Genomic DNA, 16,044 nt, shown 5'->3' on the forward strand with positions numbered 1-16,044 from the left:
TTCATGATCACAGTTGGGGAGATCTTGGTCTAGTGGCTGACTCTAAAGGATTCAGTTCAATATCTGAGTCTGTGGACAGTCTGGTAGATTCAGCCTACAGATTCCCATTCTTGGTTTTCTGTTTTAGGGGGCTCAGTCTGGAGGTGTTCAGACTAGGGGATCATTCTAGTATTTCAATACGAGAGTTCAGTCAGGGAGCTTGATTCTTGGGGTTCTACCTGGGGGCTCAGTCCAGGGTCTGTCTGAGCCTCTGTATTGCGAGTCTGGTGCTTCATTCTGGGCTTCGGGTTTGTGGGCCCACATTTTGGAGGCTCAATCTAAGGGAAATAGCTCAATTTGGGGGGACTAACCTTCAGTCATCACTTTTAGGATTCAGTGTAGGGTCCTCAGTCTGGATTGTCAGGGACCTCCTTTCTCTGGATGCCAGTCGGGGGATTCCTTTTTGGCACATGTCTTGGGAGCCCAGACATTGGGAACTCAGTCTGAGGGTTCAGTGTGGGAGCTTCCTCAAGGGGGTGAATTAAATGGATAACCTAGGAGCTCATTCTGGGGCATTTAGACGGAGGGCTCAGTCTTGGCAGCTAATTCTGCAAACATAAGCCTAAGGTACATAAGCCTGGGAGTTCAATCTGGCAGCCTCTGGGGTCCATCTGGATCACTCCCTCTTCCATGCAAGTCAGAGGACTCAGAATAGGGTATTAGTTTTGGGCTGAGACCTTGGAAGCTCATCTGGGAGCATTCTGGCTCCTGATCTCAATCTGTAGGCTCATTCGGAAAATGACAGTTGAGGGTCTCAGATGCTGGCAGCTCCATCTGGTGCAATTAACCTCACAGTCTCATGCCCGGGAACTTGTGTTAGTTCTCAGAAGCAGATACGAAGATGGTATTAAGTGAGCAAGGATTTGTATCAGGCGAAATGCTCATGAGAGAAAATGGAGTGGGTGCCATGGAAGCCTGGGAGAGCCGTCAGAAGGCAATGCAGTCTGACCCAAAATAAGGAAAGAAGGAGGGAAGGTTGAGTGGAAGTGTTCTAGACTGCTGTGCAGTGCCAGGAAGGTCTGGCAAGGCTGTCGGGGATTCCTTGAACCAAAGTTGCCAAAGTATCCCTGCCATACTCAGTCACTGGCTGAGAGTAGCTCGTGGGAAGCATGGTTTCTGCACAAATGTGGGGATGGATTTCAGAACACAGCAGCTGAGGCCCTCCATCAGTTATGCTCCCTGAAGTCTAAAGTCTATGAGATTTATTCTCATGGCTACCATGGAGTGCATACTGGTGGTTCTCTCTGGGGAGTCCCTCTAGGGCTCATTCTGGGCCTGTTATCTGGGGGTTCAGACATTAGGTTTTCAGTCTGAGGGAACCAGTTTCAGAACATGGGCTCAGTCTGTACTTGTAGTGGAGGGGATATATCTGTGGCCTCAGTGTGTGAGGGGTCCTTCTGCAAACAGCCTGGGCCCACTTCCTGGATATCATCCCCGTTCTTCTTCAAGGAGCTAAGTTTGGGGTGTCAGTCCCATAGCTCTGCCTAGAGACTCATTATAGGGACATGACTTTGAGGGTTTAGACGTTGACAGTTCACTCTTGACACACCTGAGGATTCAATATGGGAGCCTGAGTTTTGGTCTAAGATATGACTGAGGCTTTCACTAAGTGAGTGTCAGGCTCAGGGCTCAGTGTGGGTGGCTAGGTCTGGCCTGCTTTGGAAGGTTCAGATATTGGAAGCTCAATCTGGGGTATTTTAGCCTGAGGAGTCAACCCTAGGGGGATCTCGATGTAATGACCTCACCTGGAGATCTCTAGCTGGGTCCTAGGCTGAAAATTTCCACCTGGAAGCGTTTATAAACTAACAGTTCACTTAGGCAGTTGAATCTGCGTTTCAGTCTTGGAGCTCAGTCTGTGGCCTCATGCTGGGGATTGAGTTTGGGTTTAGGTTTTGGGAGTTCAGTCTTCAATACATTAATCTGATCATCTTCATCTGAAGGCTTCATTTAGCCTGAAGTGTTCCCTCTAGAGTACAGTCTCGAGTAGGAACACTTAACCTGGGATGCATAGACTTATAAAGGGTCATGCACAGAATTTGGAGTGTCTGTGTATTGGATGAGAAAAAAATACATCTTATTTTTACTAACCTCCAATGAAATTTGGCATTTCTTTCAATACTGAATCTAGGCAACAAATCACAGTAGTATTATCAGTATCTGTGACTTTGCCAACAATACACAGATGTTTTTCATAGCAGATCTCTTAAAATATTGTTTACATTCATCATTAATTTGAAATCACAGTTGTCATTTAACCTGCTAGTAGATCATAGTATTTAACGCATTAATAAAGAAACGGGTATATTACAATTAGTTTTTGTAATATTTTGATAACCGTATTTTAATATAGTTGGTTTCCTTTGTAATCCTATGTTTTATTTTATGCATTTAAATGCATTATTCTGGGAAGGGATATATCGGCTTCATGAGACTGCCAGATGGGTTCAAGGCACAGAAAAGGTGAAGAAGTCTGTCACTTAGTGTACTCAGCCTTGGACTTCAGTCTCAAGGCTAAATCTCAGGGTTCATTCAGAGGCCTTGGTTTATTGGAGCCCAGAGGGACACTCCACGTATAGGGATTTCTAGCAGGCCGACAGTGACATTGTGATTTATAATAAGAAATATATTTGTGGAAATTTGTTCTTTGACCCCATTCCTGGCACAGAGCTCCTAAAACGTTTGGAATGTCCTAAGTGAGATGAGGGTGGTAAAAGGTTCTTTTGTTATGTTAATGATGTGACTTTTGGAAAGGCTGTAGGTAACCTAAGGATCCGGGCTGGTTGGCAGAGGATCCAACCCTGTGACTAGAGGGGTGAAACTTTCAGTCCCACCCCTCCACCTCCTGGGAGGGGAAGGGGGGCTGGAGATTGAGTTCAATTGCCAATGACCAATGATTTAATCAACTGTGCCTATATAATGAAGCCTCCACAAGAACCCTAAAGAACAGGGTTTGGAGAGCTTCCGGGTTGATGAAGATGTGGAGATGCAGGGAGAGTGGCACGCTCAGAGAACTTGGAAGCTCCGTGTCCCTTCCCACATACCTTGCCCTATGTATCTCTTCCATCTGGATATTCCTGAGTTAGATCCTTTTGTAACAAATCAATAATCTAGTGAGTAAAATGTTTCTCTGAATTTTGCGAGCTGCCCTAGCAAATTAATAGAACCCGAGGAGGGTGTTGTTGGAACCTCTGATTTCTAGCCAGTCTGCCTGAAGCACAGGTGACAACCTGGACTTCCAACTGACATCTGAAATGCCTGTGGGGGGCGGGGGGCGGGGAGAGACACACACACACTGACAGCCGTCTTGTAGGCCTGAGCCCTTAACTTGTGGGATCTGATACTATCTACCTGGAGATAGTATAGTATCAGAATTGAGTTGAATTGTAGGACACGCAGCTGATGTCAGAGAATTGCTTGGTGATGTGGGAAAAACTCCCCCCTACATTGTCTCTGGTGACCATGAATTTTACCTACTCTCTCCATGTACCTTTGAGACCTCAGACCCTGGGAACTCATGCAGAGGTGCTTAATCTCAGTTTCTTCATTTGGGCCTCTGAAATCAATTGCCGAGTCTGTGGGACCGAGTCTCTGGAGCTCGGGGGCAGTTTACACCTGCTGAGGTTATCAGTCTGGGAAGGCTCATGATTATCATTACACACCATGTTGTTTCTTGCCTCTGCGTCTTTGCATACAATGTTTCCAGGGCATGAAAGACTTTCTTTCTTTTAGTAAGACATCCCCGCCCTCATACTACAGACTCCCCACTGCCTGGCAAAATTCCACTCAAACTTTAACAATCAACTCAGGCATCATCTCTGAAAGGCTTACCACAATCCCCAAGGGTGGGTCAGTGACCCCCTCTGCTGGACTCCCATGGGCCCCTGTGCTCTTTTTCCTCTAGCATTGCACAGGGATGAATTTATCATAGAACTAATAAAGCTTAAGCCTCAGCACCTCACACTTAGACAGGCCACTTCCAAGTCCCTGCTTATTAAGCATTGTCAATTTGAAGAGTATTTAAGATTTGTCACTGCACGAGAACAGTTAAAATACCTTGAAATTTTACAACTCACATGTAAAAGAAAATATATAGAAGTTTTCCCAAATTTGACAACTATCTTAAAATTTACATTATTAATAACGAGTTGTAAAGTGGAAACTTTTCTAAACTACCAATAATAAAAACTTTTGATCAACTGAATAGAATTGAATTCAATGGAATTCTTTGTATTCTCTCTAGAAAAGGTTATTATAAAATAATTGTCATATTCATTTAAAAGAGGATATCAAAGAGTTTGCAGCCCAAAAGAGGAAAACTCAGTAGAAAGGTGAGCCAGCAATTAATAAAAATATTTTTCTGGATTTGAGGATGTTTGTGGGATTTATCAGTTTTTTTTAAAAAAAATTGTGACTTCACTTATAAATCTAAAGTAATACTCACTTTCATACCCAAATTTGTACTATTTTTCTTAAAGAGGGCTTGCAAAATTCTATCTGCCTGAGGCCCTTCAAAACCTAGATTCACCCTGAGCACCGATCATACTCTATGGCCCTTGGACAGTCTTGCACAACAGACTGAGAGCTCCTTGAGAATCTCTCCAAACCCTGTGACCTAGCAGCATTCGGCACAGGGCCAGGCACAGACGCGTCAGTACTGTTTGTTAACAGGGTCTAGTCCAAAGTTTGCAAGCTTCGCTGTGAGAGGGAATCACCTACAGTACTTCTCTAAAAACAGCTTTATTGAGATATTATTTATATACCATAAGTTTCATGCTCTAAAGTGTACAATTAAAGGTTTTTTAGGATATTTACAGAGTTGTACAACTCTATTAGTTTGCTAGGGCTGCCATAACAAAATGCCACAGACTGGTGGCTTTAACAACAAAAATTTATTTTCTCGAAATTCCAGAAGCTAGAGGTTTGAGATCAAGGTGTCGGCAGGTTTGGTTTCTTCTGAGGCCTTTCTCTTTGGCTTGCAGATGTCCACCTTCTCTCTGTGTTCACATGGTCATCTCTCTGTGCATGTATGTGTCTAGTGTCTCTCTCTGTCAGTGCCCTAATCTCCTCTTCTTTATAAGAAGATACCAGACTTCTTGGAGTAGGGTGCCCTCATATAGCCTCACTTTACCTTAATTGCCTCTTTAAAGGCTCTATCTCCAAATACAGTCGCTTTCTGAGATGTTGGGGGTTAGGGCTTCAACATATGAATTTCGTGGAGGACACACAACTCAGGCCCTAACAGCAACCATCACCACATCTAATTTTAGACCATTTTAATAACCCCGAGAAGAAACCCTGTGCCCATTAGGAGTCATACCCCATTTCTCCCCTCCCCAAGCCCTGGGCAACCATTAATCTATTTTCTGTCTCTATAGATTTGCCTATTCTGTACATTTCATATATCTTAAAATATGTGGGCTTTTTTGAGTAGTTGGTAGTGATGTCACCCCTTTCATCCCTGATTTCAGTAATTGGTCTTTTCTCTTTTTAGTCAATCTAGCTGAAAGTTTGTCAATTTTGTTGATCTTTTCAAATAACTGACTTATGGTTTCACTGATTTTCTCTATTATTTTTTTTCTTATTTATTTTATTGAGGTCACATTGGTTTATAACATTATGTAAACTTCAGATGTACATCATTATATTTCAGCTTTTGTATAAACTGCATCGTGTTCACCACCAAAAATCTAGTTTCCATCTGTCACTGTACACATGTACTCCTTTACCCCTTTTGCCCTTCCCCCACCCCCTTCCCTTCTGGTAACCACCAATCTGTTTTCTGTATGGATGTATTTATTTGTTTGTTTAACTTCCACATATGAGTGAAGTCATATGGTATTTGTCTTTCTCCATCTGACTTTTTTCACTTAGTGTAATACCCTCAAAGTCTATCCATGTTCTTGCAAATGGCACAATTTTGTCTTTGTTTGGGGCTGAGTAGTATTCCATTGTGTATGTATACCACATCTTCTTTATCCATTCATCCATTGATGGGCACTTATGTTGTAGCCAAGTCTTGGCTATTGTGTGTAATGAACATAGGGGTGCACATATCTTTTCAAATTAGTGTTTTCCTGTTCTTTGGATAAATACCCAGAAGTAGAATAGTTGGATCATATACTATTTTTGTTCTTTAATTTTTTGAGAAATCTCCATACTGTTTTCCATAGTGGCTCCACCAATTGACATTCCCACTGGCAGTGTAAGAGGGTTCCTTTTTCTCCACATCATTGCCAACACTTGGTATTTCTTGTCTTTTTAATAAAAGCCATTCCGATGGGTATGAGGTGATTTCTTATTGCAGTTTTGATTTGCATTTCCCTAATAATTAGTGATGTTGAATATCTTTTCATGTGCCTGTTGGCCCTCTGTGTATCTTCTTTGGAAAAATGTCGGTTCAGATCCTCTGCCCAGTTTTTGATTGAGTTGTTCTTTTTTTGTTGAGTTGTATGAGTTCTTTATATATTTGAATATTAACCCCTCATCAGATATATGATTTGCAAATATTTTCTCCCAGTTGTTAGGTTGTCTTTTCATTTTGTTGATGGTTTCCTTTGCCATGCACAAGCTTTTTAGTTTGATGTAGTCCCATTTGTTTATTTTTCCTTTTGTTTCCCTTGCCTGAGGAGACATGATATTCAGGAAGATTCTGCTAAGGCCAATATCAAAGCGTGTACTGCCTATGTTTTCTTCTAGGAGTTTTATGGTTTCAGATCTTACATTCAAGTCTTTGATCCATTTTGAGTTCATTTTTGTGTATGGTGTAAGAAAATGGTCTACTTTCATTCTTTTGCATGTGGCTGTCCAGCTTTCCCAACACTATTTATTGAAGAGACTTTCTTTTCTCCATTGTATGTTCTTGGCTCTTTTGTCAAAAATTAGCTGTCCATTAATGTTTGGGTTTATTTCCGGGCCCTCAATTCTGTTCCATTGATCTCTGTGTCTGTTTTTCTGCCAGTACCACATTGTTTGGATTACTACAGCTTTGTAGCATATTTTGAAATGAGGGAGTGTGATACCTCCAGCTTGTTCTTTTTTTCAGGATTGCTTTGGCTTCTATTGTTTTTCTGTTTTCTATTCCATTTATTTCCTCCCCAATCTTTATTATTTCTTTCCTTCTGTTTGCTTTGGGACTACTTTCTTCTTCTTTTTCTGATTTCCTAAGGTGGAAGGTTAGGCTATTAATATAAAATCTTTCTTCTTATTTATTTATTTATTTTGAGGAAAGTTAGCCCTGAGCTAACATCCTGAGCTAACCCTGAGCCGCCAATCCTCCTCTTTTTGCTGAAGAAGATTGGCCCTGAGCTAACATCTGTGCCCATCTACCTCTATTTTATATGTGGGACACCTGCTACAGCATGGCTTAAGAAGCAGTGCTAGGTCCATGCCCAGGATGCAAACTGGCAAACCCCCGGCCACTGAAGCAGAGTGTGTGAACTTAACCACTATGCCACGGGGCCGCCCCTCGTCTTTTTTAATATGAGTGTTTATAGCCATAAAATTCCCTTTAAGCATTGCTTTAGCTGCATCTCATAAATTTTGGTGTACTGTGCTTTCATTTTCATTCATTTCAAGATGTTTTCTAATTTCCCTTATAATTTTTTCCTTTGACCCATTTGTTATTTAGAAGTGTGTTAATTTCCACATATTTGTGAATGTCATATATTTCTTTCTGTTATTGACTTCTAATTTCACTCCATGTGGCCAGAGAACATAATTTGTATAATTTTAGTTCTTTTAAATCTATTGTGGCCTGCTTTATGACATAGTATATGGTCTGTTCATGTTCCACATGCCCTTCAGAAAAGCGTGTATTCTGCTGTTGTCGGGTGCAGTGTTCTATAGATGGGAGGATGGTTTTTTTAATGCAGATTTTTAGGTTATGCTCTCTGAGGTTGATTCCTCTGTCCCAGGGTCTGGAATCTGTATCTTTACTAAGTTTCCCGCATCTTTTCTGCGCAGTACCCACAGGTCCAGAACCCATGATCCCACGCGTCCTCCACTTCTTACTTCCTTTGATTTCATTATTAAACGCGCCTAACTGTCGTGGTGTCATCGATTGCTCTGACAGACTTTCCTATTGCTCTAGCTTTGCTGCCAAGTCCGCGGAAAGGCGCATTTGCGTTCTCGGGCTCGGCTTCCGACTCATTCTGCCTGGGCCGTGCTGCGGAGGGATTGGGTCGCTTGGGCACACGTGGTCCGCGGCCGGATGATGGCCGGCGCTGGGGAAGACCTGCGAGCGCTTTTCCGGGCTGGCGTCCGCGCGGCGCTGGAGGCTTGGCCGGCCTTGCAGGTGAGTGGGGCCGCGGCCAGGATAAAGGTTAGGGCCTGAGGCAGAACGGCAGTTGGTCGGGCGAGGCGCCTGAGGCTTGGCTGGGCGGCGTAAACGGCGAACCTCTACGCCACCTCAGGCTGGCTCCCGGGCTGACGTGGTGGGCTTCGGCCTGTGTTCGCAGATCGCTGTGGAGAATGGCTTTGGGGGCGTGCACAGCCAGGAGAAGGCCGAGTGGCTGGGGGCTGCAGTGGAGGAGTACTTCTTCCGCAATGGTGAGTGAACGTGAGGCGCTGCGAGCTGTCTTTGGGGACGTGGGGAGGAGGAGGCCGGTCCTGGTGAGCCCGCACTTCCTCTTGAGCAATTGTCATTTGGTACCCCAGGGCGAGGTGGAGTGAATCCAGGCTTTGGGGTCAGAATCCTGAGTTCGGAGGCCTTACAGGTTGTGCCATTGACTCATGATGTAACTCCGGACAAGTCATTTTACCTTCCTGAGACTCAGTTTTCTAGTTCCTGAAATGGGTATAAAAGTATTCACCCCAGCGCTGTCCAATGGAAATAGAATGCGAGTCACATCATGTAATTTAAAATTTTTCAGCGGCCACTTTAGTAAAGTAAAAAGAAGATGAAATTAATGTTACTTAACTCAGTTTATCCAAAATATTTCAACATGTAGTCTATATAAAACGTTATTGAGATACTTTACATCCTTTTTTAGTATTACGTTTTCAAAATTTGGTGAGTATTTTACACTTTTAGCACATCTCAGTTTGGCCTAGGCACATTTTAAGTGCTCAGTAACCACTTTTGGCTATTTGGACAGCAAAGATCTACACCTTTGATGTGTCTTGAGGGTCATATAAGAATAAGGGGCCCTGCAGAGGGCGTTTGGCGTAGTATTATTTTTACAAAATTCTTCATTCATTTTTTTGGTCTTGGAGATGACATTAGGCAGAGTCCTTTCTTTCAAGGAAGTTTACCATCTAGTGAGGGATCCAGATAAGTAAATAGGTGTTTACACATAGGATGATACATGTTCTAATAAAGAGGAGCTCAGGGTGCTTGGGTAACATGAGACTGGGGAGGAGGAGGCTTCTTTTGGAAGTTGTTAGGGGAAGTGGTGACTGGGCTGAGTCTTAAAAGATGAGAAGGAATTAACTAGGTGGAGGAGGCAGAGGGAGAAACACTCAAATGTTTAAGTTCTGTGCTATGAGATTATGTGTTATATTTGGAAAGTGGCAGGGAGCTCAGGATTTGAGTAAGGGTGTGTGTGTTCTTGTGGGTTTGTGGAGGGGAGGAGTGGTAGAAAATGAAGCTGTGGGATGGAGAGGCCCTTGGAAAAGGGTAAGACATGGAAGGCCTTCCATGCCTTTGATGTTGTTCTTTAGGTCAGCGTTTGCCAAAATGCATGCTATGGAAGACTAGTTCCCTTAGATGTTCAGTGAAGAAAAGGCTTCACCAGTTAAGTTATGTAAGAAAAGCTCTTTTCTTCACTTCTTACTTAAAAGTCACAATAATCATCAACATAGTAAAGCCTCGTGTAAGGATAAAAACCAATAGAAAGAAACCTGTTTACCTTTGTTTCTCATTAGCTTTCTATGGACAGCATCCCTTAAAAGCCAGCAGGACAGTTATTTATCAAAAGCAGAATATGAAACACTGCAGTAGGTGATAAAAATTCATGGGTAGGTTCTAAGGTGAGTAATAGGATGGGATTTGCTGGCTAGAAAGTTTAGAAAGTAATCAATATGGAGCATGGACTGGAGAGGGAAAGACTGATTAGAAGGCTGTTTCTGTCTGGAAAATGAGGAGGCCTGAACTAGGGCAGCAGCAATAGTCATGGAAAAGAAGGGATGGATTAGGGCCTTGGAGATTGTTTGGCCGTAGAGGGAGAGGGAAAAGTAGGCAGGTTTCTGGTTTGTGTCACTGGGTGGATTAGGTGCCTTTCATGGAATAGAGGAAACCTGGAGGATGAGAAGTAGGTTTGGAGGGTTAGGTAATGAGTCTGGCTTTGGATATGGAGGTTCTGAGGCACCTGTGAAACAGATGGAGAGTAGTTTGGGTTGGAGACAGATTTGGGGGATATTAGGTTGGAGTGGTAGGGAAAGCCAAGGGGGTGAATGAGCTCTCCCAGAGGGGAGAGAGAGTGAGGAACTTTGTGGAAGACTTTCTTGAGTTATTCTCTAATTCAGAAAAAGTAGAGTGTAGGCCCATAAGGTAACCGAAGCCTAGAGAGGAAGGCTCAGCTAAAGTCACACAGGAGGATGTTGGTGTCAAGGCTCTGATGATTTCATCATTGCAGGTACTTAAGATCTATTTCTTCTTACCTATCTCATTGGTTTGTGGCCTCCTGTATCAGTGGAGCCACAGTTGTGAAGGGTCTCTAAACTTCAGAAACTTCAGCTCTTGAGTGATGGGAATTAACATGGATTATGGATCTGCCCTGTGCTAGGCATTGTTTGGCTGACTCCTCATAATAGACCTTCAAGGCTGCCACTATTAGCCCCACTTTGCAGATGAGAAACTGAGGGACAGAGATGAATATGTAACTTGCTCAAGGTCACAGAGAGAGGAAGCTGGTTAAAATAGGCCAGATGAAAGAGGGTGAGTGTGGCTAGTAGGCTGTGGGAATAGAGGGCTTAGTAGGATGTAGGAGATTGGAAGTTATTTATATTTAGTGTTTGGGTTTTTTTGAAAAGAAAATAAATGTTAAAACCTGGAATGCGGGGCTGGCCCGGTGGCGCCGGCCTGGTGGTGCAGCAGTTAAGTTCGCACGTTCCGCTTTGGCAGCCCCGGGTTCGCCGGTTGGGATCCCGGTGTGGACATGGCACCGCTTGGCAAACGCCATGCTGTTGCTGGCGTCCCACATATAAAGTAGAGGAAATAGGCATGGATGTTAGCTCGGGGCCAGTTTTCCTCAGCAAAAAGAGGAGGATTGGCAGATGTTGGCTCAGGGCTAATCTTCCTCAAAAAACAAACAAACAAACAAAGAAAAAAAGCCCCTGGAATGCAGAGTGCTTCAGTGAATAAAAGGCTCACTGTTTGGACCATTACCCACCAACCAGATGTGGACCCACCAACTAGGTACTGAAGAGTAGCAGTCAGGAGTGATGAAGTTGGCTGGTCTTTGACCAAAGGGCCCTGTCCTTTCCTACTCAGCTGACTTGGAGCTAGATGAGGTGGAGGACTTCCTCGGGGAGCTCATGACGAATGAGTTTGATACGGTTGTGGAGGATGGAAGTCTGCCCCAGGTGAGTATATCCTGGACACAACTGCCATCTCCCTGCCTGCAGTCTTTCTTCTCTTAAACTGTCTGTTTTAGGCCAAGACTCTTGGCTCTAACCATTCTTTTCTTGAGTACTGCAAAAGAATGTGCTGTGACTTCTTATTGCCTAAAAGAAAAAGTCTAGTCTTTACAGGCATTTCCAGACCCTGCCTCTTCTCTTTTATTTCTCTCCATCCATCATTCTCAGCTAGGTCTCTTCCTCACCTCCATCCCAAGGGGAGGTCAGGCCAGGTACATTTCCACCCCTGCTCTGGTTAACATCACTCTCTCTGCTGGGATTGCCTTCCCTTTTACATCTTCCATCTTTCAAACCCAGTTCTAGTGCCTTCCCCTCCTAGGAGGCCCTCCTTCAATGCTTCAGGCCCTTACCTGAGCCCTTCATGTGTAGTTGCTTCATTAGTGAACTCTTTGGGGAGGAAAGAGCCCATTCTCTCTGGAAAATTCCAAGTCCCTCCCCACTGTTGCTGCAAACACAGGTTGGCTGTATTGTAGGTTCTCGAGAAAATCCAACTGGTTGAATGTTTTTTTGGTAGGTGAGCCAGCAGCTGCAGACCATGTTCTCCCATTTCCAGAGGGGTGATCGAGCTGCTCTAAAGGAGATGGCCTCCCACATCACCCAAAGAAAATGCAAGGTCAGAGCCACTGCACTTACGACAGCCAGAGAGACTGATGAGGATGAGGATGCGGACAGCGTGGAGGAGATGGAGGTGAAGGGGGTGTCCCTTGGGTGGGGAGATGCAGATATTTTCCAATTGTTTGGGAGATCAGCTGATTTCACAGCGAAGTGATGGGGAGTTGGGTAGCGGTGGTGGTTGTATTATCTAGAGATGGCAGGGAACTTTCCTAAGGTCACACAGCCAATCCTTGTAAAGCTGGGAGGAGAGCCTGGGTCTCCAGTGGCCGCAGCCAGGAGGTGTTGTATTTAGCTCTCTCTTGTATTTATTCTCCAGGTCACAGCTACGAATGATGGGACAGCTACAGATGGGGTCTGCTCCCAGCCTGAACCCTCTGGTCAAGACTCCCAGACTATTAAGGAAGAGGATATAGTGGAGGATGGCTGGACCATTGTCCGGAGAAAGAAATGAGTGGGACTGGAAATGGTTTGGACCCTTGTTTGCTAGTTGTTTTGAGATTCATTTGTAGGGTTTTTGGAGGGTTGTGGGACCTCTGGACTGATTATCTGATCTCCACCTGCTCCCCATTCCTCTGTCCAGCTCCTTCCAGGGGAAGAAGAGCCCTAGGGTCTGTGGTCTTGGGGTGGTGAGACCTGGTTCAGCACACCCTCCTGGGCCTTAAGTTACTGAGTAATGAGGCCTGGTTTCCCAGCACAGTGCCTCTTGGGTGCAGTCAGTGTGAAGAGGGAGGGATGAGTGGGTATGGGTGTGGCTGGAGGAGAAGCTAAATGCTGGTTGACACTGGGCAGGTGGATTTGTGAAGGGAGAGGACCAGCAGGAGAACCAATACTCAGCATTAGAGAACCAGTACTCCTGCTTCAGGAATGGTGAGATGAACATGCAAACGGACAAGAGATTAAAGATGTGAATGAAAGTACCTGTGGTACTTCTCCCTCTTCTCCTCCTCCACACACACCCCCCCCCAGCTCTCTACCCCCACCACACCCACACCCACACATGTTCTCTATCCCTGCCCAGAAATTGGAACCTCTCAGGAATGTCCCCTTCCTGCAGCCCAGCCTCCAGCCCTGGGCTCCTTCAGGAAGTCTAAGACCTTGGCTAGGTGGGGAGCTTGGGAGACCTGGGCTTTGTTTTCTGCTGCCTCCAACCTCTTTCCAAACTCTTCATCCCATCCAAGCCCACGCATGAGGCTTAAGACCTCAGTAAGTAAGACCTTATTGTTTAATCTGTGGCTTGACCTGTGAGTAGCCTTGGAATCAGCCTTCTGGGAGCTGAGCTTCAGAGCTCAGCAATGGAGCAGTTTCTGGGCCCACCTTAGCAGCCTGGTACTTAGGACAAACAAACAGATGAACGAAGAGAGACAGCACTCTGAAAGTTTCCGTAAGCCCGAAATAAACTGTATTTTTCTTTAAAAAAACAAAACAAAGAGTATCCATTGTCCTCCCCCCTGTTACCTGTCCTGCCCTGTGGCCCTGCCATGGGTCTGGACGATAAAATACTGGGTAGCCATGAGGCTGAGTAGAAGCTATAAGCCTTGGGAGAGGCAGGAGGGGTCTGGTCACCACCCCACATAGCATCATACGTGTGAAGACACTGGCTGAGGGGGCAGAGCTGGCACTTGAATCCAGGTCTCTTGCTCTGGTGCTTTGGGGGGAATTGGGTGGAGGCAGGATCCGTAGGGTGTTAAGGGGATGGGGGAAAAAATGGCCTAATTCAGGCGGGTCTAGCAACAGTTCCTACCCTCCCTGGGGAGAGGGATTTAAAAAATTAACATCACTGTAGGAATATTTGTTTTAAAAGCCCACGTTTTGTGAAAAGGTGAATTAAAAAACCCAAGACCCAGCATTCAGGATTGAAAGTGCCCATGATGGGAGTTCAAGTATTGACTGAGCTGGGAGGGAGGGGGCTGGGGCCCCCAATCGGACATGGGCAGCTAGAGTGTGGGGCAGGGGGCCCCAGCTCCCTCCAAACCCTCTAGGTCTTGTCTTGGGTCTGGGGGCCTTCAGAGGGTTCAGCAGTGGCTCCTGAGGCTGCCACCGGTGCCTCCTCCATCTCCCTGTCCTCAGACAGTGTGGGGCCTGGGCAGAACGTGTCCCCACGGCCTGCCCGGCCAAGCACAGCCATCCAGCGCCGCTGCAGCTCCTCTGTCTCAGGGCTGAAGTACCAGCTCAGGTGGCTCTGGGTGATCTTGAAGACATGCCGTCTGTCAGGCCGCTCCCCTGCCTCGGGAGGCCCCACCTCAAAGCCAATGAGGGGCAGGCTGCGCTGGGCTTTCACATCCTGTCGCAGGGACAGAGCCAGGGTCACCTTGGGGCTGGGCTTCTCACTGGTTTTGCATCTGCTAAGCCCCTCTTTTCCTTCCCCTGCTCAAGAATCTTCCATGGCTCCACTGATGGCAACGGGAAAATGTCTGAACTGGGACTAGAATGCAGGCTGGTTCAAATACCTGTTTCCTCCCACACCCAAAACCAGCAGGGCTCGTCTTTAGCGTATAGCAGATAATCTTTTAAGGCCTTTGCCTAGGCTGTTGCCCCCATCTGCATGTTCTTTCCCACTCAACATTGGACCCAGCAGTGCCCTGTCTCCACTCTGGCTTCCTCCAGGAAGCTAGCCCCCTCAACTCACCACACTTTTTCCTATATATATTGACCCACAAACCTTGTCTCTAGCCTGTCTTTGTCTCACAAGGGTGGGGCTTCTGATTTTCCTTTAGGCTCACTCTATAGCCCAAGCCAAAGGAGAGGTCAAGGACAGGGGGAAGGGGAGCAGCCTGGTTTTGCCAGGTGGCTGAAGGGACCCGAAGGAGTAGGATGCACACCTGGGGGGCGCCATAGATGTACAGCACCAAGGGTTCGTTCTCAGGGACCACAAACCATGCCTTGTGCCAGCCTTTCCCGCCCTTCTCCATGTAGTGCAGGAAGCTGCAGATGACGCTGTTCTCCGCAGCCACTGAGGCCTGTTTCTGTGGCCAGAGACATTGAGGGGGAGGCATCAATGCTGATGGAAGGCCTAGCCTGGCTCCTCTTGGCTCCACTAATCCCTCAGAGCAGTGACTGCCATTCCCATAATCTCGGATGAGGAAGCTGAAGCTCAGGTGGCAGGAGTGATGTGCCCAGCGTCACCCAGTGAGTCTGAGTTGAGATTCAAAGCTAAGCTTGTCTGCCAGACTTGGGCCATGGCTGCTGCCTCTGAGAGTTGGTGAGAGGGATGTACAGCTCTCAGTGAGGGCACTCAATTGCCAGTCAGGCATTCTTTCTTCCATCAGTCCATTTATTCCTCAAGTCATGTATGCATTTACACCTCACCATTTCTTTCATCTTTCATCACACATGCATTCCCTACACTCAGCGAAAGGCAAACTAGCCTTGTGGGTAAGTGGATGGGTGGTTGGATGAGGCAGTCTGGCTCAGAATCTCAACTCTAGATGAAAATGTGTTGACTCGGAAGGAGAGCATAAAGGGTTGTTGAAAGGATCAAATGAGTTAATATACCCAAAGTGCTTAGAATAGTGCCTGGCACAGGGTAAGCATTCTTTAAATGTTAAATAAATACCTTGATTGGGTTAAAAAACAAAAACAAAAGTGAAATGTGTGTATCTGTGTACACCTAAAAAGATAGGAAGGTTAAGTGGTAATAGTGGTAATCTCTGGATAGAAGGAATATGGTGTTTTTATTATTTTTGTTTATATTGTCTAATCTTCAGTGCACATAGCCTACTTTGTGATAAGAAAAGGTAATTTGTTAATTAAAAAAAATCCCAGCTCTGGCACTCATTGGCTGTGTAACTTGAGCAGATAACTTCCCTGGGCCTC

At 45.6% G+C, this 16,044-nt stretch overlaps 2 protein-coding genes across 3 annotated transcripts in view; one reads left to right on the plus strand and one right to left on the minus strand.

Annotated features, from left to right (window-relative positions):
* The first annotated feature begins 8,180 nt into the window (after positions 1-8,180).
* On the plus strand, positions 8,181-16,005 carry TSR2 (TSR2 ribosome maturation factor). The gene is made up of 5 exons (XM_070502260.1): positions 8,181-8,332; positions 8,496-8,586; positions 11,471-11,562; positions 12,131-12,304; positions 12,548-16,005. Exons 1-5 carry the CDS (start codon positions 8,249-8,251, stop codon positions 12,680-12,682), a joined length of 576 nt encoding a protein of 191 aa, XP_070358361.1. The 5' UTR covers positions 8,181-8,248; the 3' UTR covers positions 12,683-16,005.
* Positions 14,207-16,044, minus strand: part of FGD1 (FYVE, RhoGEF and PH domain containing 1) — a 38,642-nt gene continuing 36,804 nt past the window's right edge. Inside the window, exons 17-18 of one of the 2 annotated variants that reach the window (XM_014831034.3) lie at positions 15,051-15,194; positions 14,207-14,512 (exon numbers count right to left, since the gene is read on the minus strand). In XM_014831034.3, coding sequence (XP_014686520.1) covers positions 14,207-14,512; positions 15,051-15,194 — 450 coding nt within the window. The remainder of the gene's footprint in view (positions 14,513-15,050; positions 15,195-16,044) is intronic. The other variant, XM_044763492.2, reaches the window with a different exon arrangement.

The sequence above is a fragment of the Equus asinus genome, chromosome X (assembly GCF_041296235.1).
Source record: "Equus asinus isolate D_3611 breed Donkey chromosome X, EquAss-T2T_v2, whole genome shotgun sequence".
Lineage (NCBI taxonomy): Eukaryota > Metazoa > Chordata > Mammalia > Perissodactyla > Equidae > Equus > Equus asinus.

Excerpts from the sequence above, each read along its gene's own strand:
- TSR2 (XM_070502260.1), top strand. The coding sequence starts at position 8,249 with ATGATGGCCGGCGCTGGGGAAGACCTGCGAGCGCTTTTCCGGGCTGGC. Across the intron at positions 8,333-8,495 it reads AGGCTTGGCCGGCCTTGCAG|ATCGCTGTGGAGAATGGCTT; the intron begins GTGAGTGGGGCC and ends CTGTGTTCGCAG. Across the intron at positions 11,563-12,130 it reads AGGATGGAAGTCTGCCCCAG|GTGAGCCAGCAGCTGCAGAC; the intron begins GTGAGTATATCC and ends TTTTTTTGGTAG.